The sequence below is a fragment of the Struthio camelus genome, chromosome 1 (genome assembly GCF_040807025.1).
Source record: "Struthio camelus isolate bStrCam1 chromosome 1, bStrCam1.hap1, whole genome shotgun sequence".
NCBI classification, from domain to species: Eukaryota; Metazoa; Chordata; class Aves; order Struthioniformes; family Struthionidae; genus Struthio; species Struthio camelus.
The window spans coordinates 208,374,391-208,402,170 of record NC_090942.1 but is presented as its reverse complement, the minus strand read 5'-3'; the positions used below and the strand labels follow the sequence as shown (position 1 = coordinate 208,402,170).

General features: G+C 36.1%; 1 protein-coding gene across 6 annotated transcripts in view; it reads left to right on the top strand.

Moving 5' to 3' along the window:
- The first annotated feature begins 556 nt into the window (after nucleotides 1-556).
- DYNC2H1 (dynein cytoplasmic 2 heavy chain 1) overlaps nucleotides 557-27,780 on the top strand; it is a 191,192-nt gene continuing 163,968 nt past the window's right edge. For 4 of the 6 annotated variants that reach the window (XM_068930371.1, XM_068930372.1, XM_068930370.1 and 1 more), the window contains exons 1-30: nucleotides 557-1,015; nucleotides 2,675-2,845; nucleotides 3,816-3,951; nucleotides 4,308-4,426; nucleotides 4,959-5,103; nucleotides 5,911-6,143; nucleotides 6,392-6,526; nucleotides 6,621-6,734; nucleotides 6,938-7,049; nucleotides 7,222-7,346; nucleotides 8,726-8,901; nucleotides 10,062-10,257; nucleotides 11,499-11,594; nucleotides 12,265-12,417; nucleotides 13,143-13,241; nucleotides 15,366-15,505; nucleotides 15,595-15,823; nucleotides 16,275-16,402; nucleotides 17,406-17,521; nucleotides 18,660-18,787; nucleotides 21,600-21,749; nucleotides 22,484-22,689; nucleotides 23,354-23,509; nucleotides 23,602-23,716; nucleotides 24,144-24,314; nucleotides 24,518-24,900; nucleotides 25,663-25,795; nucleotides 25,893-26,010; nucleotides 26,177-26,289; nucleotides 26,380-26,499. In XM_068930371.1, the coding sequence (XP_068786472.1) occupies nucleotides 827-1,015; nucleotides 2,675-2,845; nucleotides 3,816-3,951; nucleotides 4,308-4,426; nucleotides 4,959-5,103; nucleotides 5,911-6,143; nucleotides 6,392-6,526; nucleotides 6,621-6,734; nucleotides 6,938-7,049; nucleotides 7,222-7,346; nucleotides 8,726-8,901; nucleotides 10,062-10,257; nucleotides 11,499-11,594; nucleotides 12,265-12,417; nucleotides 13,143-13,241; nucleotides 15,366-15,505; nucleotides 15,595-15,823; nucleotides 16,275-16,402; nucleotides 17,406-17,521; nucleotides 18,660-18,787; nucleotides 21,600-21,749; nucleotides 22,484-22,689; nucleotides 23,354-23,509; nucleotides 23,602-23,716; nucleotides 24,144-24,314; nucleotides 24,518-24,900; nucleotides 25,663-25,795; nucleotides 25,893-26,010; nucleotides 26,177-26,289; nucleotides 26,380-26,499 (4,605 nt within the window). In that variant the 5' untranslated portion in view covers nucleotides 557-826. Of the gene's footprint in view, nucleotides 1,016-2,674; nucleotides 2,846-3,815; nucleotides 3,952-4,307; nucleotides 4,427-4,958; nucleotides 5,104-5,910; nucleotides 6,144-6,391; nucleotides 6,527-6,620; nucleotides 6,735-6,937; nucleotides 7,050-7,221; nucleotides 7,347-8,725; nucleotides 8,902-10,061; nucleotides 10,258-11,498; nucleotides 11,595-12,264; nucleotides 12,418-13,142; nucleotides 13,242-15,365; nucleotides 15,506-15,594; nucleotides 15,824-16,274; nucleotides 16,403-17,405; nucleotides 17,522-18,659; nucleotides 18,788-21,599; nucleotides 21,750-22,483; nucleotides 22,690-23,353; nucleotides 23,510-23,601; nucleotides 23,717-24,143; nucleotides 24,315-24,517; nucleotides 24,901-25,662; nucleotides 25,796-25,892; nucleotides 26,011-26,176; nucleotides 26,290-26,379; nucleotides 26,500-27,780 lie in introns of those variants that run through there. The other 2 variants (XM_068930373.1, XM_068930375.1) reach the window with 2 other exon arrangements.

Sequence of the window (27,780 nt, the reverse complement as noted above, 5' to 3'; positions counted from 1 at the left end):
TCCCCCCTTGTTACACACCCAGCCTGCCGTTATGCTCCGAGATGGCCACAACAGCCGTAAAGAATTTCTGGGTTAAGAATCTGGACTATAGGTGACAGCATGATTTTCAAAAGTAAAAACCCAAACGACAAACTTGTTTGAGCAGACTCTTGACCAAATGCCATAAAGGCGGAGATGCCGCGATGCAAACAGATTCTTCCTCCCTTCCCCCCCCCCCCCGCCCTTTCTACGTTTTCGGTTAGTAAATTTGCCTTCGGGCCACAACGCGTCCAGCTAAGGCGATCCGGTGAGGCCGAGGCCGGCGAGGGACGGGCTTCCCTGCCCGCGGCTCCGCGGCTCCGCGGCTCGGGGCTGAGCCCGCCGCCGCCGGGCGCTCGGTGCCCGGGCGCCCGCTGCGCTGCCGCAGCTCTGCGGGCGGCGCCCGGTCAGGGCAGGGCGGAGGCGGCGGCAGGACCCGGCGGTGCCGGGCGCCCTACGGGGGCGCGGCGGCTGCCAGGGCCCCGCCCCCTGGCGCGGAACGGCTGCCGATCACCGAGCGTGTCGATCGCCCCCCCGTCTCCCCGCCTGCGGGTGCCCGGGCGGAGCGCGCGAGCGTGTCGCGGCTGCGGCCGCCATTTTCGGTCACCATAGTGACAGGTCCTGGCAACGCGGGGACGCCGGGCGGCCTTAGGCCGCGGCCTGTCCCCCCGCGGCAGCCCCCTTCCGTCGCGCCCCTCCTCCTGCGGCCCTGCCTTGGGCCGTCTCCCTTCGCTCCTCCGTGTGCTCCCGCGCTGGTCTAGGTCCGTCCTTGCCTTGATCCTGCCTCGCGGGGGTGAGTCCTGCCAGTATGGCCGGGGAGAGAGACAAGAGGAAGCGCTTTATTTCAGCCACGGCTGCTAACTACTTCGGACTGGATCCAGCGGCCCTGTCCCCGGGGCTCTGTGCCAGTCCTGAGCTCGCCAACTTCCTCGACGATGGCAACGAGTTCCTCCTCGTTGTGCAGCACTCGGGGACCCAGCTCACGGCCTCTAACAAGGTATAGCAGTGTCCGGCAGAGTGTATGCAGGCACCCCTGAGGTCCTGTGTGTGTCCGTGGCATCCCATGTGTGAGTGGGCATGCGGCACCTGGGGTCCGACCCGGTGTGAGTGGCTGTGAAAAACTCAGCTGTCTAATGTGGAGATATCCTACTGAAAAAAGCTGTGCTGGTCTCAGTCTGCTGTATGAAGTATTGTCCCAAGAGTCTGCAAAGACCACATGGTCAGTTGTGTGATATATTTGTTAGTGAATTGTGTCCATGCTGACAGACAGTTTAGTGTGCTGTGTATAGTCCTTGTGTCAATGTAATGCAGCCTGGAGAATACAAGTCATGCCATGAAGTGTGAAGTGTAACTGTCTCATCAGAGCATGGTGTGTTGCTGGTTGTACGGTGCCTATGAATGCACAGGCAAATCATGGGGCTTGATGTGCATCCTGTCATCCTGCTCTGAGAGCAGGAGCATGGTGGCTGTTATATCAGTGTCAGGTTTTGCGTCTGCTAAGAGTTGGTGTAATGAGCTATTAAAATGTTAAGCTTCTCTTTAGACCAGTAACTTATATATATCGTGATGTAAGCAACTATGTAGACTGTATATCATGCTATATCATGCAAGAATGAACGTTTATGTGTACCAGCTCTTTGGGTGTGCTACTGAGCCACTGTCTAACAGTCTCAGCAACATCATAAGATGGAAGAACAGGTGCATATAGCGGCCATAATGAACAGCTATTTTGTCAGTGAAACATGGGAAAGTTCATGGCATTGGTCTTAACACCTGGTGAGAAAGTAAGACTAACACGGTCCAGTGAGCGTCCAGCAAAACTGAAAATTGTCCTTCACTGGGCCTTTATTTCTTTTAAGAGGTAAAAACCTTCTCCTGATGTTTAGAAAGTCTTTACAATCACACAGAGTTTAGGATTTCAGCTAGTGTGTCTTTCAGTTACTGTTTTATTAAATGTTTTATGCTTTTCTTCTGTTTTAGAATCATCTCTACCACTAACAGTTTCAATACTTGATTTTGTGGCAGTTTTTGTAGCATTACCTATAAGCTGAACTGTAAAGGCGATATGAATTACATGTTCTAACCGATGATTTTACTGATGAAGAAGCATACCTTTCTCTCTGCTTAAGAAATCTGTGAACAGCGATAGAGCTATGTATCTGCAGAGTCAGGAGGACAACACAATATTTAGAAAGGCATTTCCGAAAATGTACACTATAAAAGTCTAATTAAAAAGAAAAAAGCATATATTTTTCATGCTTAGTCTTCTCTAGGCACAAGAGAGAGTTTCAGGCTTGCACCTAGGAAGTGGCAAGTGGACGTTTCAAATTCCAGGTAGCATAAGTGACTAGAATATTCATGGAGATTCTATAATGAAAAAGTCATGAAGTATTTGATATTGGAATTTACACTGCAGGTTCCTTATCTAAGTAGATACTCAAGAATGAATATAATAAAAGTTTTACTTTTCTGTGCAAATCAAATACTACTAGAATATTGTCAATATCCATAAGGGATAATATGGTATTTTATACTTATTTTCTTGTTGTAAATCAGTTATATAAATGGAATATTTAATTTGGTATGATATGCAGTATTCGATATAATTCGATATAATAATTTTCTAAAACAAAATTCTGTTTTTCGATCTTTACAGATTGACTCTAGTGATTCAGAGAACAACGTGTTGGTATTTTTTAAGCTGCGGCCCGATGTAATTACAGAAGATAATCTTCACAGTAATATTCTTGTGTCATCTATGTTAGATTCACCTATTAATACCCTTTATCAAGCTGTTCGACAAGTTTTTGCGCCTGTATTACTGAGGGTGAGCAATATCCTGATTTAAATGCTTATAGTTTTAAAAGGACATTGAAATTCCCTGGTCTGTGTTAACTATTCTGAGATATGTGTTTTAAGTTTTAAAAATAAAATATTCTAAGAGATGGAATAATGAAAGTTAATTCTAATTTATAAGCTAAGGAAGGCACTTTACTCACGACATGTCAGCAAGATGAGAGGAGGCTTCTGGTCATATGTGTGCCTGACTAGAAAAATGGAATACACTGGACTGCAGTTAGTGGGAGACAACTGCTCCTTAGCTCCTTGCCACCAGTCATTCCAGTCTTGTGTACTTTTCCTATTCTGAATATTCTTAGATTTTATCTCAATGTGTAGGCCAGTACTATACAAACCATGATTACTGTCGCAGATGACAGATAGGTGTGCTGCATTCTGGACTAATTTGCACAAATTCACTTTTCATGGTTTGGATTTTTTTAAATGTTCTTAGGCTTTTCCTTCTGTTCCATTACAGAACATATTTTCTTTGCGGACTTTTCTTTGGAAACCACAATCAAAGCTCGATTTCACAGTCTTAACGAACAGAATTTCAACATTTAAATAGTTTTAATCTCTTGTGTGTAACAACATTAACAAAATAATTTTAGAAAATCATAATATATTTCAATATTTAATTCTAGCAATTTCCAGATTCTACTATAGAAAGAGATGCCAGATTTATTTTACTTAACAGAGAATTACTTAACAAATAATTTCTGAACATGTGCTCAGTGTCCTTTTATAAATCCAGCAATTAATTTTTGAATTTCAGATAAAAATATCATGTGATATGATTCTGATTTGAAGGGTGTGAATAAAGTCAGATGCTTTTCCTTGACTTTTCATTGTCTCATCATGTGCATAACTGCTATTAATTTCTAATTTTTTTTAAGTTTAAAATATTTAAATAGTGATTCCATCATATGATTCACATTTTTTGAAAATTTTCATTTTAGGATGAGAGATGGAGTAAAGCATTTGATCCCAAACTCCAGAAACTTCTAAGTGAACTTGAGGCTGGTTTAAGTACTGTTCTGAGGAGATCAGATCCTAACTACATGGGAACAAAATTCAGTGAAGATGATGTGCGAGGTTTGTTTTGTGGTTACATCTTTTGTAAAAAATTTTAAATTAAAATGTTTTGTAAAACAGGTTGATATGTAGGCCTAGTTTTCTATCTCTATGATCCCAGTGACTGCAGAATATAACATATAACAGGTTATGCTTAGCATGTTAGAACTGGTAATAATCAACCCCTTGTCTTTTAGTAGTATGAATTTGATACTTAGTCTCTTGTCTCTCGGTATGAACTTTAATCAGAGTGAAAAGCTGAAGAGTATTTGTATAGCTATATAGTAAAAATTTCCTTTAAAAGTGTATTTTAACTGAAAATATTTCATGACCATTCATGTGTCTCCTAGTTAAACATTTTCCATTTTTATTTGCAGCTATACTTACACCAACAGATGAATTTCATTTCTGGATAGAACGTGCTCATCATGGGAGTAAATTGTATAGTAAAGAGAGAGCTTCTCATTTTAAAGGCCTATTTGAGGGCATTGAAAAAGTATGTTTTTCTTTTATATAGTCAGTGATATATTTGTAGACTTAAAAAAAAAAAACCCTCTTTCTGTGAAGGTTTATTCTTCTTAAGTGAAATTTTACTTTCAATGATATTAAGTAATTGCTAGTGACAATAGCGCAGGGGGATGCCCAAATGTAATTGGGAGCAGATTTGGCCATTAAATCCTAAGACCTGTTTCGGAAACACTACAATTTGGAACTGGAAATTGACTCATGAAATTATCAAAAGGAAAATTGAAAATGCAGGTGATAGTAATGCACTCTGTCACCTGTAATTTTAGGCACCTGTACAGTACGTACTAAAATAGCACCATAGAAATCAATGCATTCTTCGCATGAATAAAGTTACACGAATGCTTAATGTTTTTTGACAGGATGCTGTCATATTCCATTAAGCAATAAAGAAATAGCATTTCTTTCAGCACGAAATTATGTCAGTTACCAGCTTCAGAAAAGTATAAACACTTCTAATATACTAGGAGCAAAGTGAACTTATTAAAAATATATTTTTGTAGGATTATTACAACTTGGATAGTCTCTCATTATTTGAAGTTGTGGATTTAGTGGAGACTACCAGAGATACTGTTGATGGTGTGTGGAGACAAACAGAACATGATCCTTATCCACAGCTACGCATGCATAATCTCTTGGACGTAATAGGTAAATCTTTATGCGCTCTGTATTAAATGATCATTTAAAAAAGACGACAGTGACTCCTTGGAGCAGGGACCTTCTTCAGCCTGAAGGCGTCCTTGAAAACCTGCAGGGTTACGGTGCTTGCTTGTTATAATTAATGATGCAAGAATATTATTTACCTTATAGTAGCCAGTGATTCAGGCAGTTTTGGTGGATGCCTTCACATGCCCTTGGGAAGACGGTAGATTAATAGAGTTGTACCAATTTCAGTCTGTGGACTGGATTTGTCTGCTTCTGTTTGACTTCTTGTCTTTTTCTCAGAGGAGGTAAGGAGTAGTTACTTGCACTAGAACGCTGCTTGAAAGTTGATTCAGCTTATTGGGAGGTAAGAACAAGAGAGGCAGAGAGGTTGCTTCTCTCATTTTCATGACAGCAGTCCCACGTTTGGGGACCCATGTAAGAAAGTGAGTTTATCTGCATGAGGGGATTGCTGTTTGTATCCTATCTGCATGAGGGGATTGCTGTTTGTATCCTCATGGCTAGAGGTAACCAGGTGCTGATAGGGAGAGATGCTTGTATGTGGATTCCAGAATTCTACTCTGTCATCTTCTGATGTTGGAGTGGTTTAACTTGGAGATGTTGAAGAATCTGAGAGAGTCTTTATTGAATCTGAAAGTGACTGATTAGATATAGATACGTTTATGTGGTTTGATTTTTAGGACGTAACACTGGTTAATGGATGTGAATTGCATTGGAACTTGGAGTGGAGTTTAAAGGAATTATTTTGAACAAACTTAGCATATTGCTTTTGTGTGCTTTTTGGAATTCTAGGTGGCTGTCTAGGTAGATTTGTTCAGAGAAAATTGGCAGCTTTGAATCTGTGGGAGGATGCTTTTCACATTGTTAAAGAAAATCTAAAGGCTGGCATCTTGATTTGCGAACAGTGGGTATCAGCTTGTGAGTACTTGACTGGACAACTGTGGCAACGTTATACTCTACATCCATGGAAAAATGAGAAATATTTCCCTGAATCATTAGCCAAACTTGGCAAACGTCTTGATGAGGTAAAATTTGTTTTATTCACATTTATTTTGTTAGAATTAAATAACATTGTTTGGAGTTACAAAAGAGAAAGACATGTAAAATATTTTAAAGTAAGATAACATTCCACAATGCATATCTTTGCATAAGCCTTTCGCATCTTTCTTGTGCAAAGGAGGGGGATGGTATGTGCTGCTTGCATTTTTTGCTTTTAGATATAAGTTTTATGTACAAATATGTTGGATACATCACATTTTTTTTTCTGTTGTAGGTGCTCACTGTTAGAACACTGCATGAAAAACTTATTTTTTTTTTGTCAGCTGGAGAACAAAATGCTTTACATCTTGCCCAGGTGTTTGAACCTTTTGCTGGCTTAAATCCTGTACACTATAATCCTTACACAGAGGTATAATGCTTATTTTTATATTGACATTCTTTCTATCACTGTTTTTGATGCATATGAACAGTCTTAAACTAACATATGTGCTTATTATCTCTAGCCATTATGGAAAGCTGCAGTCTCTCAGTATGAAAGAATTATTGCCCCAGCAGAACAAAAAATAGCAAGCAAATTGAAGAAATTTATTTCAGAAATTCAAGGTAGTCCTCAACAGGTATGGATACTTTTATAGTCTGAAAACTTTCCTTTAGGTCAAATTACTGAATTCTTAAGTAGTCAGGTTACAGCAAAGGAATAATTACATAAGACCAAAGAAAGTAGAAAGTACTTATGAACAACACTGATGAATAGTATTGGAATATGTGATTCTTTTTTTCAGGAGAAAGAGATAATTTTTTCTTAAATTTCATATTCCAGCTTCTTCAAACATTTCAGAAATATAAAGAACTGGTAAAACGTCCAAATGTTAGCAAAGATTTGCTTTTTGAAAGGGAAACGTTGCTAGCAAGACTTCAAGACTCTGTCAAAGGTAAAAATGTATTTATAAACCTTCCAGTGTATTATTATTTTTTGAAAATACTAGAGCTTTTTATTTACTTTTAGAGTAATATCGATATCCGTCATACATTTGTGTAGCAATAATAATTAATTTAACTTTATTCTGTAGGTTTAGTCTAACATGAATTGTTTTCTTATGTTAGCCTATCAGATAGACTTTGAAACTCGATGCCACGGTGTCCCTGGTGATGTTTCTGGACCGCTTTCAGGCAAAAACCTTTCTGAAGTTGTCAATAATATTGTATGGGTACGGCAGCTGGAGCTGAAGGTAACAGATTCCGTTACAATTTAGACACAATACCATCATATGAATAAAACATGTTATATAAGATTATGGAGAGAATAATATTTATAAAAATTGTCTCTTTCTTAAGAGTTATGTATTAAGGATTCCTTATCAGTGGGACTGTTTACTAAGTAGTTTTATTAACTGATGCAGAAGATTGTCTTTTCATTATACACTGAGCAGTCTGCTGTTATGACTTAACATTTTTTGGCAAAAAAAGGAACCAAAATTCTATGAAGTGGTAGAGCTTTCTATTAAACGGCGTTCTTCAGTCTGCCTTTTTAAATTCTATTTCAGATGCACAGTTAGCCAGGTTATGACATTGTACTTCTCACTTCTTATTATTAACCTGCAAAGTGTCTCCTTGATATCAAAGGGATTTCTTGAGAGCCCTTGTTTGAGTCAGTGCCTGCCAGTGGGTTTGCAGTGCTAATTTAAAGACTGAATTTTATTCCTCTGTAGTAAAAGCAAATGGAAAATAAATTTCATGTTCTCTCACGAAGGAATGGTGTTAAGACATGTTTGACTCTATTTTAACCTCTGCTATTTTATTAGTTTGTATTTATACTTTAGTTGGAAACTTTCTGAAACTTTTTGTTGGAAAGCATCAACTAGTTAATAGCAAAATGCTTTCTGTCAACGTAAGTGCCATGTGGTAAATTGAGTGAGAAGTTATCCATCCCAGAATAACCATCAGCGAAGATTTTATGATATTCACCTGTGATTTGCAGAAAACTTGAGGGCCCGTTTCAGCTGATTGTGGCAAAGGGTAGGGATTTTGAAGGTATTATTTTTTTTATAGGTGTGCCCACAGAGGGAAGAGCGGCAGCTTGGGCTTCAAAATTATTTTTTCTGCTTATTTTGCTGAAGATCTTAAGAACACTTCAGCTGACAAAAATGACTGTGCATCTACTTAAAGAGGCTGAGCTGAATTTCTGAATTGCTCTCCAGTCCCCACTGATTGTATTGACTAGGGTCTTGAATAGTTTGTCCACATGTAGGTCTCATATCCCGTTTGAATGCCTTTGAGTATCCAAGACATTGGCATAGACCTTATGGATATAACATAGGACACATGGGACACCTGTACCCTTCTGGAGAAGCACTTAAAGACCAGGTGGCATATCCTAGGGAATCTAAATAGGGGTAGAGAGCTGTAGTGGGCAACTGATTCAAACCATGTCTCAATTTACTGAAATAGGAATTTGTACATATATGGCATAATTCAGGATTCACTTTGTTTTTTTAATCTGGTTTTTGAACCGCACTTGGATGTTTTCTAAACATTAATATTTAATTTGGTGATTTTTAAAATTGAAAATTGGGGAGTTAAGCTTCCTTTCTCTGTGATTGTGTTTAAGGTGGATGATGCTATCCAGCTTGCGGAGGCTATTCTGTTTGACTTGTCTGGATTTCAAACTTTTCATCGAAGTGCAGATTCTCTTTTGGAACAGTTTAAAGTATATGAACAAGAACAATTTGATGATTGGTCTAGGAATATTCAGTCGGAGTTATCAAATCCCAAGTCAGGACTTTGGTAAATACATTTTTGTTAAATAATGGTTATGCTGAAATCTGTAGTACAGTGTAATTTAGTAGGACTTGATGAAGGAAATGCAAAACTATAGAACTGAGCATTAGGGGAGAAATAAAATGGAAGAGTTTGTTATCATTTCACGATTGTGGATCCTTAGCTGGTAGCGTAACGTATACAGGACAGTGTTAAGTTCCTATTGAAACATGGAATGAAATACATGTCTCGTTTGATTTGGTTATTGTTACTATTTATTGCTCGTATTGTGGTGGTGTCTAGAAACCAAATGACGTTGGAGTACAACTGTGGTATACTGATGACACAGAGAGAGTAACAAATAATTGGTATCCACAAGAAACTTTTGTCTGCTCTATTTATAATGAAGAAGGGTAAGAAGATCTATTAAAACCTTATGAATTAAATTCTCCAGGATAGCACTACAATGTATAGCAACCATTTAATTTGTTAGTACCACAGAATTTTGTTTTTGTGATATTTCAACAGATTTTTTTATCTTATTGGGAAGAGATTAATTAAAAGGAAAAGAAAGGAGAAAGCACTGCAGAGAGGGGTGCAGTGGACATAGAAGCAAGAAAAAGATGAGAAAAAAAGAGAAAAAATTAGTAAAGATGAAGTGTTTATAAAAGAACCCTGTAAGGGGGATGGTAGAAGTATTACTCCAGTGAAAAAAAAATCAGAGTAAAAGCTAAAGATAGTCGCATGTTCTTATTAGCATCTGACTATATGTACTAAAAGGTTCCACTAACCCAAGTCCTGGTTCTTATATTAGTTCTCTCAGGGAATTTCTTTCCTTTGCAGTCTTGAATGCTGGGGGCCTGTAAAGCTCCAACTCGAGAGAATATAGTGGATCCAGGGGTTCTGAGAAATACTATCTAGCTGTTGATAAAATGTTAACTCTTAATAACATGTCTGTAAGACTTTCTGAGCAAAAGCCACATGCACTGTCCATTTCTACTTGCATTCACTGGTTGTGAATTAAGAGTTACTAGAACAACATCTCAAAAATTTAGGATGTTAATAAACATAGAAAAATAATACATCAAGCTTTTTAGAATTGCTTATTGCATTATTATAAAATGCACCTAAGAAAGGACCAATATCAAGTTATATTTAATAATATGTCTAAACTAATTTTGTTTTAGCATACAAGCTAATAGTCCTGTTATGGAGTTGGATCACGTTTCTGGAACATTAAACATACTTTATTCAGATCATTTGGTAATTCTCCTAAGAGAAGTACGTCAGCTATCAGCGCTTGGTTTTTCTATTCCATCTAAAATACAACATGTTGCAAATACTGCACAGAAGTTCTGTAAGCAAGCGGTCATCCTCAAACAGGTATAAGATTAAAAGCCATAATGACTTTCTGTTTCTATTTCCATGTTTTATAATAGAGCATTTTAGATTATTATCTTCCCTGTTTCACTGTGGCTGGTAAACTGCTGATGCATTTGTCTGTATGAAAGTGACTGTTGAATAAATTAACTAAATCCTTAAAAGGGAACAGAAATAAAGGGATACCATACATTTTCAGCATTTAATTAAAAGTGTCTTCTTTTGAAATGGCATGAATGATAGTATTAAAGCCCTGTGAAGTTAGTATATTAATATAAAAAAGAAGACAAATCATTCATTATTTCCTGTGGTATTTTAGTTTTAATTTTTTTATTATAACTGAGGAAAATGTGATAAAGTGGACAAGTTTGTCCTCACCGTTGCTAGCCCCCAGCTGAAAAGATATGAAATGTTTTAATGCAAATATATGTTTGATTTTTTTAAGGTTTTTTTTTTTTTTGGTAGTAATCAATGTTACATAATTTTTATTTGGCCTCTGCCCTTACCTGTATTTCAGTTGAAAGACCATATCGCGTTCCCCTCTATTATTATCTGATGCAAGAAAAAAATGTGTGTATATCTAAAAATGCCTATGTAAATGCATAGTATTAGTAAAAATGCATATGTAGACACGTAGGTACAATTCAATTGCAGAGCGTGACATGAGATGTCATTGATATCTGAGATACCAGCACAGCTATGGCAGATATGACACAAGACCTCCAAGATACCTATGCCATCTTGTTCATTTTTGGGGGCCCAAGTGGGCATCTCAGATGACACTAGATGTCTATGTGTGGATGGATGAACCAAGTTATAGGGTGTCCCTCATGCTCCAGCTGCCAGTGTGGAAGGATCTTTTTTAGGTCTTGTGGTATATCCAGATGTATCATATCTTGGATACCTAAAGGCATCTGAAATATCACTGGATGCTTATGTTTGCATAAAACAACTGAATGTTCCACCAGTAATAGGTTCAGTGCCTGATTTTTTTCACTCAAGGCAAAGTGTAATCACCTCAGATGTGTGTAACGAGCAGTCTTTTTGCTATTAGAGTTAGGCACTAGAGGAAGACATGATCACATGAGCATGGTATATATACTTGTAAAAATTTTTGTGTTGTAATTCTCATTCCTTAACGATATCAGCTAGACAGCACTTTCAGGAATATCTTGTGAGTTAAATTTACTGACATATAAATGTCTTTATCTCTTCTTATTAGTTTTATCTCTTCATTTTTATAGGTGGCACATTTTTATAATTCTATTGATCAACAAATGATTGCGAGTCAGAAGCCAATGATGTTACAATCTGCTCTAGCATTTGAACAGATAATTAAGGTGAAATAATCCCTCTATCTTATTTTAAAATTCAGTGATACCTGTGTATATTCTATGCTGCTTTTTCTGTAGTTATTGCTGAACTTATTTGCTTCAGTCTTCCGATACAAGCAAACCCATCTGTTTCATTAGCATTTATTTTGAAATTGGTGGACCCAGAACCTTGACTTAAAAAAAAAAAAAAAAAGAAGGAACTCCCCGCTCCCAACTTGTGCTTTTTGTTTATGAGTCAGTAAAGTTTTACAGGATAATTTTAAAGAATTATTTCATGAAAAACATATGTGGTTGAATAAGCAATTATTAGTGTGCCATTTTGTTGTTTAGTCTGTGCAGAAGAGAGGGGAAGAGTGGAGTTTAAGATGTCTCCTCAACTTAAGTTGTCTCCTTGCATGTGTGAGGCAGTGGTCTCAGCCTAAGGGGATTTATTTCCAACTGTGGTTAAAAGTTTGACATTAATCCTTCCACAGTGCATATCTGTAAAGATATGTCCTGGTGTCTGCGATATGCCAACTTATTACCTCTCTAGCGCAGTAGTGAGAGATTGACTTCTGTTTTTTACTGGGAGGTAGAAAGATCTTTCTCATATTCCCGCATACAGCCAAATATTCTAGCTGGAAATCTGTTCTTGTATTTGTCACTAAACCCTACAAAGCTTGTCTGTTTTTTCAAGCATTCAAAATCTGGTCCTGGAGGAAAAGCTCAGATAACATGGGATAATCCTAGGGAACTGGAAGCTTATATTCTGAAGCTGCAAGCTGCTGCTGAACGACTTTCCACTGAAAATAGAAAACTAAGGAAGTGGCACAAAAACTTCATTGAAAAGGTATATTTTCCAGGTGAAACTGAAGTAGTGTTTTTTGTTGTGGGAACAGTTTGACCCTAGGTTCCCGAGGAGCAGAGTCTCATGCATGTATAGCAACAAAATTAAGTATTTATTTAAATGACCGTACAGGATAGTAAGAGCTCAAGCTGGGTGCTTCCGTGAAGGCACCCTGAACAAAGAAATTCTGGGGTAATTATACCCTTTGCGGTCTTCTTTCGCTGCCTGCCAGTGAAGGTCTCCTGCGGTCTTTTTTACTGAGTCGGTGGTCTCTCTCCTCCTGATTGGTGTCCCTCTCCTCCTGCCTGGTCCTGGGCTTCATCCCAGGCTGGTTGCCGTGTCCTTGTTTCCCCCAGTCCCTATCTTCTTGAAGGTCAGCCACAACCCAGGTGCATCCCATCTTGTTGCCTGCATTCTGCTTTGTATCGTCATTAGCTAGTTTTGTATCTTTATTAGCTGGTTTTAATCGATTTTGCAGTTACATCGTGGGCGATGTTACATCATGGGCAACGTTACATGGTCAGCGATGTTTCTTGAGCTCATTGACAGTCTGGCCTTGAGGCCTGCAGGCTTCATCTGCTTTAGGCACTTATGCTAAGCAAGAGTTAGACTTATGCTAAGCTGAAGCTAAATCGACTCCAGTTTCCTTCTCTAACAGTTTTGTATAATTTACTTTACCTTTTCTTTCATTTATGTGGTGATGAATATATTATCCTTTAATCTTTCAGGTTATATCTCTCATGAATATTGATTTACTGCGGCAGCAACAACGTTGGAAAGAAGGAGTCCAGGAGCTCAGAACTGGTTTTGCCAACCTCGAGTCGCAGGCAAGGTTTAATTACCATACTGCAAACTCAAAATTTGACTTTTCAGTAGTAATCAAGATTTAAGACTCAATCATATTATGATTGAATTAATTTTGATTAATGAGTTACTTTATATCTGCTAGGTCAGGGAAACTGACTGTGCATTTTTCAGTTGATGCCAGTTAGGAGGTAAAATCTTAGTTGAGGAGGATGACACTTGTATTTTTTTATGTTACGTGAGTAATGGTTGAAGAAAAAACACTTGGTCAGTTAGCAGGACTTGGATGACAAAATGAGAAATCCTTAAATCTCTGGTGAAAAGGTCAGTTGTATCTGAGCCTTTAAGATGAAGTGAATTACAGAAATTGGTACAGAAATGAAAGATTCCCAGATAGAATGGAATGAACACATAAACTTGTGTAAATGTAGAAATATATTTTTATGTAATGAAAAAAGCCATGTTTTTCTGTATTCACCTATCAAATTTTGATTATGGAATAGCCTATTATCAGGGTAAGGGTCGTTGATATTGCTGTCGCCTAAAGTATTTTGAGATAACATTTACATCAATTCAATTTTTCCAGTTTTCTTCACCAGTTATAGGGCTATATTTGTAGAGGGCTGTGATGTCTTTGGCCTTTCTGGTGCAAACTTGGATTATTCTGGTTGATAATTGCCAATCAAATAATTACAGTATTTTTACTTTATTTTTCATACAAAATTTGCCGTCTACTGAAGTTAATATAAAATAATCACATTTTTAGGCCTATGCATATTTTACTAGAGCATTTTTTTTGAAATTTAATTTGCAAAGCTTTGCAGTTATCTTCAAGTCCTTATATTTTTTAAAAATTAATATTCTGATTGTATTTGCTTTAAGAGCTGTATGAAAATTGTTTTATTACTACAGAATATTTTATGTGGAAAATGAACTAAAATGTTTTAGATTTTTTCTAGATACTGCAAGACGTAGACCAGAAGTGCCAGTCTAGGTCTTGCAGAATGCCAAGATGTCATAGTTGTCATCAAGATCTTGAAAGTCTACAATAGCTGACAAAATTTACGGGGCTCTGTCCGCAGTATATGTGGTAGCATAGGGAAAATAAGGGTCTGAATTTATTCTCAGAAGAATTATAAACAGGTTTGTGTTAACTCTTCAGAGGCATAATTTGGAAGAAAGGAGCTAGAAATAATTAACCATATTGCAGTGGTCCATGTGGGGAAGTTTCCATTTCTGTGAGTTTCTTTCTTAAGCAGTTCATGTTGGCGTACAAGTGTCAATTTGTAACAATTTTACATTTTTCTTTAAAACTATATTTATAAATACCTTAGTATTTGCCTTATATACCTTAGTTGAGACAATTTCAAATTTTTTTAATCTCTGGAATCTTTTTGTTTAAAGAGTTCATCTGGAAAATCTGGAATTGCAGGGTAAAGCTTAATCATGTAGCTTTCTGCAGCAACCTTGGACTGCCTCTAAAGCCCTGAATAAAAATCACTATCCAGTTAAAAAGAAGATAACTTGTTAAGCTGGAAGAAGTTTTTAATTTCCTTTTTGACTTGTACTGCACTTTTGAAAATCCTCTGGTGATTTACAAGTGACCTTTTACAGACTTAAGTGTATGATACTGCTGTACCCATTCCCATGGTGCAGTGTAACATATTCCGATGAAATTCAAAATTCCTTAAGAGAAAAATCTAATTACTAGTTATTAACTAGTGCTTATCTGTGGAAACACATGAGAATTTTCTGACATACCATTCAAAAGATGGCTTACGTATCGTAAGAAGTGGTTCAAACCTCACATCCAGCTAGCCTTGTATCTTATTTCTAGCAGAGGCCTATACATAATATTTTAGAATGATATTAAAGAATCTCATAATAGACCAATTAGAGATGAACGTCAGTGGAGTTCTTATCCTAAACTACAATAGAGAGCGGTTGTGATTTGGATAATTTTTTCTATTCCTGTGTTCGTTTGGAATAGTGTAGTAACTCTAGATCTTTTCAATATTCCAATATGTGCAGTTCTTCTTTGAATCTTACTAAGATCCTGGGCTCAGGCATTGTACTGCACTCAAGATTCACGATATCATTATAATTTGAGGGAAAAAATATTTAAAATAAGCATTGTTAATTTTTAGGGTTTCAACTCATGTGAGATGAAAGCTTGGAGACAGCACTGGAATCATCAGCTTTACAAAGCTCTGGAGCATCAGTACCAGATGGGCTTGGAAGCACTCAATGAGAATTTACCGGAAATAAATATTGATCTAGTATTCAAGTAAGATTTTGTTTTTTTTCTCCTGAGAAAATATTCTGGCTCAAATTACTTTCAAATATTAGCTTTGCATGATTTGTTTCACTTTTTAGGCAAGGCCGGTTGCAGTTCAGACCTCCTTTTGAAGAAGTACGAGCTAGATATTACAGAGAAATGAAGAGATTCATCTCTATTCCAAATCAGTTTAGGGGAGTAAGTGAGACAGAGGAAGAGTCTATCTTCACTGTTATGACTGAAAGAAATGCACATGGATTTTTGACTGCTTTCTCTAAGGCAGAGGATTTGTTCAGAAGGTTGGCAGAAGTTTCTAATCAATTTAAGGTATTTTCAATATTTGACTGTCTGATACTTTTTCTTACAGTTCTATATTCTTTTATGTTTGAAATATTCTAAAAGTAATTGAGCAATGATATTTGAGCATTATGGTCCTGTTCCTCAAGGCACAAAAGTTTAATAAGTCCATCCATATTAAGACAAGCACTTAAGCACGTAGCTAGGTTGAAGCATACGTACAATTTCCACTGAAATCTCAGTGTTATAGAAGTCTTTTCACCCTTGCCCAAAATCTATTTTGATTATCCTTAAAAGTATGGGTATGTCAGACCATTCTGTACCTCCTGTTTTTTGGGAATCTGTAGGTAATTGAAGTAATAGGTTAAAGCAAATATAGCTTAAGAACGTTATTAAAAAGCGTTTTAATATTATTGAGAAGCAGTGCTCTTTGATCTGACAAATATTTCTTTTCCATGAAATCTAAAATGATGTTGAAAAGGAATGGATTGTAATTGGCCAAGTAGATATGGAAGCTCTGGTGAAGAAACATCTTTCTAGCAAACAGGACTGGGAAAGAAACTTCAAAGCATTAAAAGTGAGAGGGAAAGAAGCCGAACGTCTTCCAAGGTATAGTGTTAACTCCATTCATATGCTCGAATAATGGATTCTATTAAATATTTTGAAGAAAGTGATCAACTTAAAATATTTTTTTCATACAGAGATATAAGTAGAATTTCAAAAGTGATTTTTACACATTGAACTTTTCTAATTTTTAGATTTTTATTTTTCGGTTTTATTTGTAGACTTTAATTCTTTCCACTCAGCCCTCACTGAAGACTTTTAAAGGCTCCCTTTTTAAAGGCTCCGTGTGGAGCCACCTAGAAAATAAGGGCTGAATCTGGAATACCACAAGACACAGTGTACGTTAACAGTTCTTTTAGCTAAATCCTATATGTCTCGAGTATATGTGCCGTTAGGGACAGACTTAGCACATTTGTACATATTAAATAATTCATATGAGTAAACACATAATTAGCTCTTATAACTCTTGTAGCTCTTATAATTAAGTTTTATATTTTAAGATCTGCTGCTGTAGGCCTTTACGTTTATGAGATTCACGTGGAATTCAATGTGTAATGTGTAATTGTGTGTAATAACACAATTAGAGTTATCAAGTGAAACTAGTGGGAGTCATGTTCAGAATGAATGAATAGAAGTGATATTTCATGCGGGAGGAAAGATCCTGTGAGACTTGTTGGCTAAATTATATTGTTAATAGTAAAGGTTCAAGGACAGACTGAGTGGTGCAGGTTATATAAAAATTAGCAGTTTTCTAAGTGTTTGGAGGATCGGAGCCTGAGACCTTAGTGCTTATAACATTGCGTATATGTGCATAATGGTTGTAAATGGTTGTAAATATAAAACTAAAAAGTTTTATTTGTAGATTTATAGACAGAAGATTCTTCTTATTAGGCTACAAAATCGTGATTTCATTAGAGGCAATTCAGAAACTATGGACATAAATCTATATTTTAGAGCTATTGAGACGTGTATATTTCACATATACCTATGAATACATATTTATCTAATGCTGTATCTTTCTCTTGTTTTCTAAAATTTTGTCTTGAAGCACCATCAAGATAGATTGTTTAATTGTTAATTGCAATCCTGTGAAAACTGTAATTGATGATTTTATCCAGACTTTGTATGATGTTCTTGTCTTTTCTTTGAGAAAATCTATACAAGGTAAATAACTTTCATGAACAGCATTTTAAAAAAAAAATTTGTTGTGTTTGTGGAAATTTATGCCCATATATTTGTTAAATACTCTTTTTATTTAAGAAATATTTTACCCTTGGACTTAGTGAATTGCACAAATCATTGTGGAGAGAGGGTAGTCTGATGCTAGTTTTTCACTGAGGGTCACAAAGGGTCACCAAAGACCTATTTTGGCCATAGGTATTCCAAAAGTAGCAGAATATATATGATCATTCTTTTGTTTGTTTCTTTCATCTAGAAGAAAATTTCTAAAATGTTTGAAGGTAGTTGAATGGGATAAGGAAATGTTGCAATTCAGAGATAATTAGTTTTTTCATATTACAAACGGAAGTATTTAGTTCACTAGGAGTCTTAAATAATTCAGACTTATTCCATGGATTTACTTGTGACTTAGGTAGTCAAAAGGCAGAGGATTAAAGAGTGCAAAATATTTCTCCGTTCTTGGATGGTCTGTATATATCTGGGACAGATAGAAAGTGGAATAAGTTGTAGGTAAGGCCAAAGCTTTTAAATGTTACAGTCAGCACAGCAAACTCGATCCACGGTTATGCAGAAAGTGAATTATTTTCAAAGCCTGGAAAAGAATTATTTTTTCAAATTGTACAGTTCTTTGCTCAGTACTGTATGAAAAAGGGAGATCTACCTTGTTAGGAAAATACAGTATTATAGCTTAATCAAGCTTTTGCTTGTAATTTTTTTTCACTATTTAACATGAGGTGGCTTTATATATTTAACTTTTTTTTTTTTTAAGTTTTAATATCTGTTTTCCTCTACTTACCCAAAAATGACTTATACAAATTTTGAAACTGTATAAATGAATGCCTTAGGATTTTATGTTTGAGTCTTGGGAGTGACGTTAGTACTTAGGGACTAAATCATACACTGAAAGCACTGTATTACATTTAAAAATTTACGCGTAAACCCACACATATAATCTATAATTGAAGCAGCATATAAAATTGGCATCTCCAATTTTTTAAGCAAACGTCTTGTGAATAATATAATATTTCATGACAGTACTGTATCACAGTGTATTTATCTTTGAAATGTATTACTATAAATATTTTCTCCATAATAACTTTATTTTCCCATTTTCTTTACAAAGCACACTTGCATGAAATTTCTTCATTTCTTACTGATGCCATGGAAACATTAGTAGTTAGGCCCCAGACTATAGAGGAAATAGCAGAAGACAATTTAAAATATGCACACCTACTTGAAGGAAAAGAAGGGGTAAGATACTGTTTTATCATATCCAGAGTACAACTTTCAAAAATGTAATTGTTTTCTAGTATGGAAAATTATATTTAGTAGCATTAGTTTAGAACAGACAATGGCTGTCAGGCTACTGATCCATGTAGCACAGTATTTTGTCTCCAAGTGGTTGCCTAGGAAAGAATATAAGATCAGGGTAGCTTATTTAATAATTTCCCTTAGTACTCTTCTAGCTTCCAACCATTTTCAGCTCAGCACTTTTTTGAGCTGTATGTGGTTTCTGTATTTACAGTAACCCTCACTGGGTTTCTCTTCCACAAACTTATCTATTCTCCTCTTGAAAGCAATTACACTTTTGTAAAATATGGATCAAGTACTCATTGCATGAAGGACCTTTTCTTTCCCCCCTTCCGTCTCCTAGTTTCATGCCCTTTATGTCTTATGTTGGAAGAGGTGACACAGATGATCGTATTGTTCTCTGTTATATCCTGCATCAGTGATCTCTTTTCTAGATTGAAGAATTTTAGTTTATCTTATCTTTCCTTATACGTCAGTCTACCCATACTTTTGATCATCCTTGTTGCCCTTTGGTAAGTCTTTTCTAGTTTTCAGTAATCTTTTTCCTGCAGGAGGAGCAGAACGTTGCATGGTTTTTAAGATGTAGACAAGCCTTTAATTTATATGGTGACATAACAATATTATCCCTTTTATTCTTTTTTCCTTCCTTAATAATTCCTAAATTTTAGTTTACTTTCCACTATTCAGATTAAGCTGTCATTTTTGTAAAACTGGCTATCATAACCCAAAGATCTCAATCCTGAACTGCAGTCATTAGTTCAAAACTCAACATTTTACATGTGAAATTAGGATTTTTTTTTTTTTTTTCACATAAGTATCACTTCATGGTTAGCTCCTTGAATTTCATTTGTTATTGTCAGTCACTATTTCTTCTAATGTCTTTCTGCAGTTCTTCACAGATGAATAGTTTTAATGCTTTGAATAACAATATCATCAGTAGAGATTGCCATCTCAGAGCCTAGTCTCCGTTTCCGACTCTTTTATAAAATCCTTGAGCAGCCCAGCACAAATACCTACAGAACTCCAAGGGATGACCTTTTTCTTTTAGGAGAGCTACTCATTACTCCTATGTCTGTTTCATGTCTTTTAAACAATTAATTATCTGTGCAAAGACCTTTGTTCTTAGGTCCAGGTTACCTGATTTCCTGAAAACCTTTGATAAGGAGTTGTATTAAAAGCTTTCTGGAAACCCAGGCTGGAATATGTCAGTCCTTTTATCCATACCATATTCTTACTCGTGTCTTCAAAGAATTCTGGTTCTACAAAGTTCTGGAATTCTACGAAAGCCATGTTGCCTCTTCCCAAGTAGATAATATTTATCCAGAGTAGAATTCAATTCTAATTGAATGCACCTGAATTTAGGTTATGTATGCAGGTATCTGCAGTCATGTATTAATATACTCAACTGGAACCTGAATCAGTTGCCCACATGTACAATTCTAGCGTTATTTGGGATGCAAATCCAACATCCACACAAGACTGGCAGGCATAACAAAGGAGTTATGGGAGACCTTTACCTCTGTAGCTATAGCTGGATGGAAATCTGAAATGGCCCTAGGCCTGTACACATTGGAAACTGCACGAAGTCTCTAGTGAATGTAGTCAGGTGTAGCCTGGAGAGCAATCTTCGCCCTAGAGTAAGACACCTTCTGGCTGAACCTCCTAAATTGCTTTCTTGGCTCAATTCAGTTGTTCAGACGTAGGTAGCTACTGCTTTTTGACATGTCCTGGGGTACCTGAGAGATCCATACAAAGCTGGCAAATATGACACAGGCTATATGGAAGACCCCTACCTTTTGGGGGCAGCAGCTTGAAGGCAGGTGTGATACAGCAGGGGATCTCAAATAGTGCTGGAAACCTCTGTTGCTGGATGAATCAAGACATCAGTGTTTTGACTTCATTGTCGATGATCTTCTTTGACAATAATGGGATTTTAGATGCTTACTTGACATATGCGGACATCCATGTACAGACATCTGATTTTAGCTTTATCTTGAATTGAGTTTTACTATTTGGCTGCTAACTCAAAAAGAGGTTGGATGTAAGGATTTACATTTTATAATAATTATCTAGGAGATATATTGGATGTTGCAGAGAATTAGTTCTCTGTAATCTGCAAAAAAATACTCCTTCTCATCATTAGTGCCTGTTGTCACCATTTTTAAATGAGTGCATACATAATGACCTTTTGGAAGATGTGTAAAACTGTGCATTTATTTCAGTTTATTCTGACTTCCAAAGCAGTTTTAATTTTTGTTTTTTAATTTGGTTGGCTCTTGGTATGTATAAAGAAAAACTTTTGAATTTTTTCCCATTATCAGGAGGAAAACGATCTTTCGTGTGAATATATTATTCGTTTATTTGAAGTATCTCTGGTCCTGCTTTCTATGCTTCAATGTATATGCATACTTATTGAATTTCTGTTGTTCTGATGTTGCTCCCAGATCTGGTTGTGTAGATCTCTGTAATATATAAGAAGTAGTTTGCTTAATTCATAGCAAGCATTCATTTCTGTATATCTCATTTCAGAAATGAGATTTAGAATTTCTCTGAATTATCTTGGATATTATTTCTTCCAATGTTTTACTGTTATTATATAAAGAGTATGTGCCTGTATATAGCTGCCTTTTAAATAATCTGTGCGTACAGAGTTAATATATATTCTTATATATTTATTTAAATAGTTTGGGTAAACAGGATTTGCTGAATTTTTATTTATACACATGTATATTTTTAATCTATTTGAATTTAGATTTTTCCTCTATTTCAAGAGGCTGAAGATAGAAACAAACTCTTGCGGACTGTGGCTGGTACAGGTTTGGACACTATCGGTAACCTAAGAGCTACGTGGGATAAATTTGAATTAATGATGGAAAGCCATCAGCTTATGATTACAGAGCAGGTAACAGTGAAAGATTAATCTATGCTGATATTAGTTTGAATAAGTCTGGAGAAATGTTTTTCCTGGATTGCATAAAAGCCATGAATATTCTCAGTTCAGTGTTAACAGCAATGGTAATGTTATGATTGAGAGCCTTAAAAGGAAGAATACTTAAACTATTCAAACAAAACCTAGGTGCAGCTTGTGTAGAACTGTTGCATTGTGTAGAAAAAAGCATTACATTGCTGTACTTGTGTCTCAGAAGAGCTTTCAGAAGAAAGACATGGCTTAATGCGCTTAACTGAAGTGAAAACAAGATGGCAGTTTAAAAAAATCATATGTTTATCGTTTTATCATGTTATTAGTGCTATAGGTGCTATAGTGCACCTAGTGTTATAGGTGCTTAATATCTTTTTTTTGAGAACTCTGCTAAACTGTATGCAGTCCTGTAATTGCCAGTACATAGGCAGATTGCTGAACTCATTTGAAGTAGCACCAAAGATATCTTATGTCATGCAATTCTTCTATGTGCTATTAGTTGCAGGCTTAATAGTAGCATAGGCCAAATAAATAAATCTTAAATAGCAGCATAAAAATGTTAGTACCCTCTTTTTAAAACATAGAAGAATAAAGAAAAGCTGTTTGTTAGAATATTGTTCAAGAAATTGAAACAATGTGGTAACTTTGTTTTTGATTGGATGCTAATTGTAGTTAGAAACTACGAAAGCAATGCTATTTTAACTTTTGCTTTACAGATTGAAATAATGAAAGGAAACGTGATGTCACGTGTTAACATATATCTCCAAGACCTGGAAAAATTTAAAGCTCGTTGGGATCAGCTAAAGCCGAGTGATGATGTCATTGAAACAGGTGATCAGGATGTGCTTGAGAAAAGTGCTCAGATTATAAAGGAAAAAAAGAAAGAATTTGATGAACTCGAAACCACGAAGGAAAAACTCATGTATGTTTATTTCTTTCTCTGTACTGCTCATAAAACTGTACAAATCTTCTGCAGTAGTAGCATCTTAGAAAAAGTGAACTGAATTTTAAAATCGATAATTTAAGGAATTCCGTTTTCTTTATGCTACAGGTTTTTCATTAAGCTTTTCCTTTTTCCTCATGTTACATAACATGACTTTCTTGAGTTTTTGAAGTTTGTGGAATGAAAAATTCTAAAAGTCTCTTGGGCTTTGAAATACGGGAATGCATACACTAAAGGCTTGATTCTGATTTCTGAAATTCTCGCTGTAAGAATAGGTTCAAGATACTGGTCTAAGAATGGCGAACTGTGAGCTCAGTTTTCTTGTAACTGAAGTGAGCTAGGTCTCACCTTTCCTATTTCTTAAATAAGCATCCTATCCGACAGACTGTTGTGCAATCCGGGAGGATTTTTCCTCCAGGTGACTAGAGAAGGTCACTGTGTAGGACAGTTGTCCCTTGTATTCCTATGTTATTTCTGCTTGGGAAGGAGACTAGAACAAAATTGCTGTTGGCAGCAGTATTTCTCAATGAGGCCAATGGCTTTACTTAAATGAGTGTAGTTATTTCTATACGCTAGCATCTCTTAGACCATAACTGTATAACGGAATGATATAATATATTATGCAATCGTCTTTTTTTTTCAGTGAAGAGTGCCATCATTTTAAATTAGAAGAGCCTGACTTCTCTTTGTCAACAGTTGTATGTCAAGATATTAAGAGTTGTTCAGAAGTTTGGGCGTTGTATGAAGAATTTTATCAAGGTTTTCAGGAAAAAGCCAAAGAAGACTGGATTACTTTTAGGTGCGATTTTCTTACTTTATCTCTCACGGGCATGTACATGTGATTGCAGTACTGATTTATGATGACCTTTTCTATATTTTATTTTCATGTAGGAGTAAAATATACCTGTTTGAAGAGTTTTTGTTCAACTGGCATGACAAAATGAGGAAGATAGAAGAACATACCATAATGACAGTAAAGTTGCAGAAAGAAGTAGACAAATATAAAGTAAGATCCTAATTATAAAAAGGGATATAAAATGAAAATCACAAAATCATTCTGGTATTTTGGGGTATTATACTTCATTATGTAAATTCATACATAACCCACTTCATGTAATTAAGTTACTTAAAGTTTAACAAAATGTCTCCTGATACTGTTTTGAACATTGCTTTTATCTTTTGCAGAGGCCTTTAGTTCCTTACAGTGGACAGGAGGGTCATTACATTTTTCATGGGCACACACTTAGCAATGACTCTTCTTCAGAGTTACAACCTAAATATTAAATGCAGGAACTGAAAAAATGTTCTTCTGCTTAGAAATGTTAATTTTCTTTTTTTTTTCTTTTTTTTTTTTGTGATAAGATGTAACTGTAATCAAACCGATACAATTTTTATAAAGGCTGGATAGATTCACATATCTGTTTTTCCCATAGATGATAATTCCGCTCCTAAAATATGTCAGAGGAGAACACCTTTCTCCAGATCATTGGCTGGATCTTTTTCGACTTCTGGGTTTTCCCCGAGGCACTACACTTGAGGGTTTGTTATTTGGAGATCTGCTTAAAGTGACTGATGCCATTATAGAAAAAGCAACAGAACTTAAGGTATGGATTATAACAAGTAAGGTTACTATATTTTTTAATTGTATGTTTTATATAGTCTTCTTTGGTAAATGCAGTCATATTTTTCCATATTATATATATTTTTGTGTGCTTATTTATTTTTTTTCTTATTATAGAAGTAAAGAATGGAAAATTTATTACGAGTTCCATGCTTTCAAACAAAATGTATTTATGCTTTTAAATAGGATTTGAATTGTCGGGCACAAGGTGAAGTCACAATCAGAGAAGCATTGCGTGAGCTTGAACTCTGGGGAGCTGGAGCCGTCTTTACATTGACAGATTACGAAGACAGCCAAAGCAAGACTATCAGGCTTATTAAAGACTGGAAAGACATAGTCAATCAGGTTGGAGATCATCGTTGTCTTCTGCAGTCCCTCAAGGACTCCCCATATTACAAAGGTTTTGAAGATAAAGTGTCCATCTGGGAAAAGAAGCTGGCTGAGCTGGATGAGTATCTGCAGAGTTTAAACCAAATTCAAAGGAAATGGGTCTATTTGGAACCCATATTTGGTCGTGGAGCTCTACCCAAAGAGCAGGCTCGTTTTAACAGAGTTGATGAAGACTTTAGGTTAGTGTTATGGAATACAACTTTTTTTTCATAATATTTTTGGCGTATGTTACGCCAAAACATTCTTCGCAGGGAATTAGTATAAAGAACAATTGCAATATGTATGGAAATGAAGGTCGGCAACAGGAATTCAGTAAACATAGATGAGTGGCAGTAACGTAAGTCTGAACAGAGGGGTTTATGGGTAGATTTCATGTAATGGGGTACCTGTGGAGAAGGGAATATTCTGAATCACATGACGTATCAAAGATTATGAACAAGGCAGACAGAAGATGCTTTTTGTTAACAAAAGTAATGTAGTATCAAGAATCACTTATTGCTCGAGACAAGCACTTATATTTCCCCAAGAAATCACAGAGCTGGAATTTTAGGTTTATTTGTTCAAAAGCAGCCATGCAGATAAATAGGGAGGAGATTTTAGAGATGTTGAATGATATATGCCGTTGACTTGGTATATGCTGTCTTGGCTTGTGTTGAAAGGGCTTGTTGGAAGGGAATAAAGGTCAAGTACTGAATTTTCTTCTTTTTGAATAGAGGTAGCAAGAAAGAGTCATTGCAATTTTATTGGAGATCTATTGATGTAAATTTTGAGAAGTTTCATCATAGATACTGAAAATTGAAAGTTATATATCATATATATGTGAAAATATATATATAATGACTTGTCTATGCTTTAATTTTTTTAGATAATTTCATATATAATATTCAGACTGAAACAGGAAGGGTAATTTTGTAAATTATTTTCATTTTTTTTCTATCAAGATCAATTATGTCTGATATCAAGAAGGATAATAGGATAACGTCACTAAATGCCCGGACAGGATTAAGAAATACCTTAATTACCATACTTGACCAGCTTCAGAGGTGTCAGAGATCTTTGAATGAATTTTTGGAGGTACAGCTGACATTAATGTAGGTTTCTATGAAAAAAAAAAAAAACAAACTAAATTTGAATTTAAATTAACAAAAATGATTTCTTTTGTCTGATACAGGAAAAACGCTCAGCGTTCCCTAGATTCTATTTCATTGGAGATGATGATTTATTAGAAATCTTAGGACAGTCCATGAATCCTTTGGTCATCCAGTCTCATCTTAAGAAACTTTTTGCTGGTAATGCATCTGTCTTCTTTGTGAAGTGTACTTATTTTGAAATAAGTTTCTTCAAAGCTGAGTAGTCTGTTGCAGATTTTTTATCCCTTACTGCTACTAGACCTCAATAAATTAATGTTTAAAATTTTAACAACAAAAAATTTCAAAGCCGTTTTCTGATTAATAGGCATTAATAGTGTGAGCTTTGATGAAGATTTTAAATACATAATTGCCATGAAGTCAGTAGAAGGAGAAACTGTGCTACTTAATAACAAAATTCGTCTGTCAAATGATGTGGAGGTAAGAAAATCACATCCAAATATAGTTCAAGAATCTTTGAGAATTAAATTTTAATGTAACTTTTGCGGTGGTTTTTATGTTTTTTGTCAGGTGTGGCTAAGCAGTTTGGCTTTGGAGATGAAGGAGACCCTGAAAAAATTGTTACTTGATTGTGTTACTACTGGAAAAAAATCACAAGGTTCAATTGATCCATCGCTCTTTCCTGCTCAGGTAGTATATGATCCAGTATCACCACTGTGTACGGTTATATTTACCGAATACAAACGTTGTTGAAGGTTTCTCAAAAATTGGATAGGATGTGTCCAATTCTGGGCTCCCCAGCACAAGGGAGACATGGAGCTCCTGGAGAGAGTCCAGCAGAGGGCTGCTAAGATGATGAAGGAACTTGAGCATCTCTCATATGCGGAAAGGCTGAGAGAGCTGGGCGTGTTTTGTCTGGAGAAGGGAAGACTGAGGGGGGATCTGATCAATGTCTACAAGTATATGAAGGGGGGGTGTCAAGAGGATGAGGCCCAGTGATAGGACGAGAGGCAATGGGCACAAACTGAAACACAGGAAGTTCCGTCTGAACATGAGGAAAAACTTCTTTCCTGTGAGGGTGACAGAGCAGTGGACCAGGTTTCCCAGAGAGGTAGTGGAGTCTCCTTCCCTGGAGATATTCCAAACCTGCCTGGACACAATCGTGGGCAATGTGCTCTAGCTGACCCTGCTTGAGCAGGGGGGCTGAAATAGATGATCTCCAGAGGTCCCCTCCAATATCAACCATTCTGTGATTCTGTGAAGTATATATGTATGGATTTGGAAAAAATAACCCCAGACAAATTCAGTCTATTCATTGAGTTGTCCTGATTTTAAGAATAGAGAAATTCTTAAAAAATCTTAAAAATAGGCACTCTTATAATTCTTATGCTGACATCTGAAACACAGAATTCTTTTACAGGACATCTGATCCAAACTCTATCTATCTATGACGTTTGATATATGCCTTTCTGCTGCTCTTAGTTGGTAGTGAAAATTAGATGTGGGCCTGCTGGAATTTAGTAACATAAAATATACTTTTTGCATTTGATTAAAATATTGTTTCTAAAACTTTGAACTATAAGCAGAAACAGTGATGAAAGTGGAATCCTTTTCTATAACTTCAACCAGTAAATTTAGCTTCTGTTAATCTCGGCATCGTTGGTGGATTTTTTTTGTTACAGATCTCTCCTGTGACCAGTTTGACTGTAACTTCATAGCTCACACAGTATGCTTTTCTAGTGAACTTAAAGTAATTAGAATATAAGTGGAATATAGAAACTAGAATGCAAAAGGCTGTGTTAGCAGATCATTGTTGCAAAAAAAAATTCTCAGCGTGTTGCCTCGGTGTGCCTAAACATATCAGTTTCAGCCTTACACAACAGTTAATAGGCAAAAAATGCTTTAAAAGTGTTGTCACCACACTCAGTAAGGTGGCAAAGGGACTTTCAAATTTTTGCTAAATTTTATCAG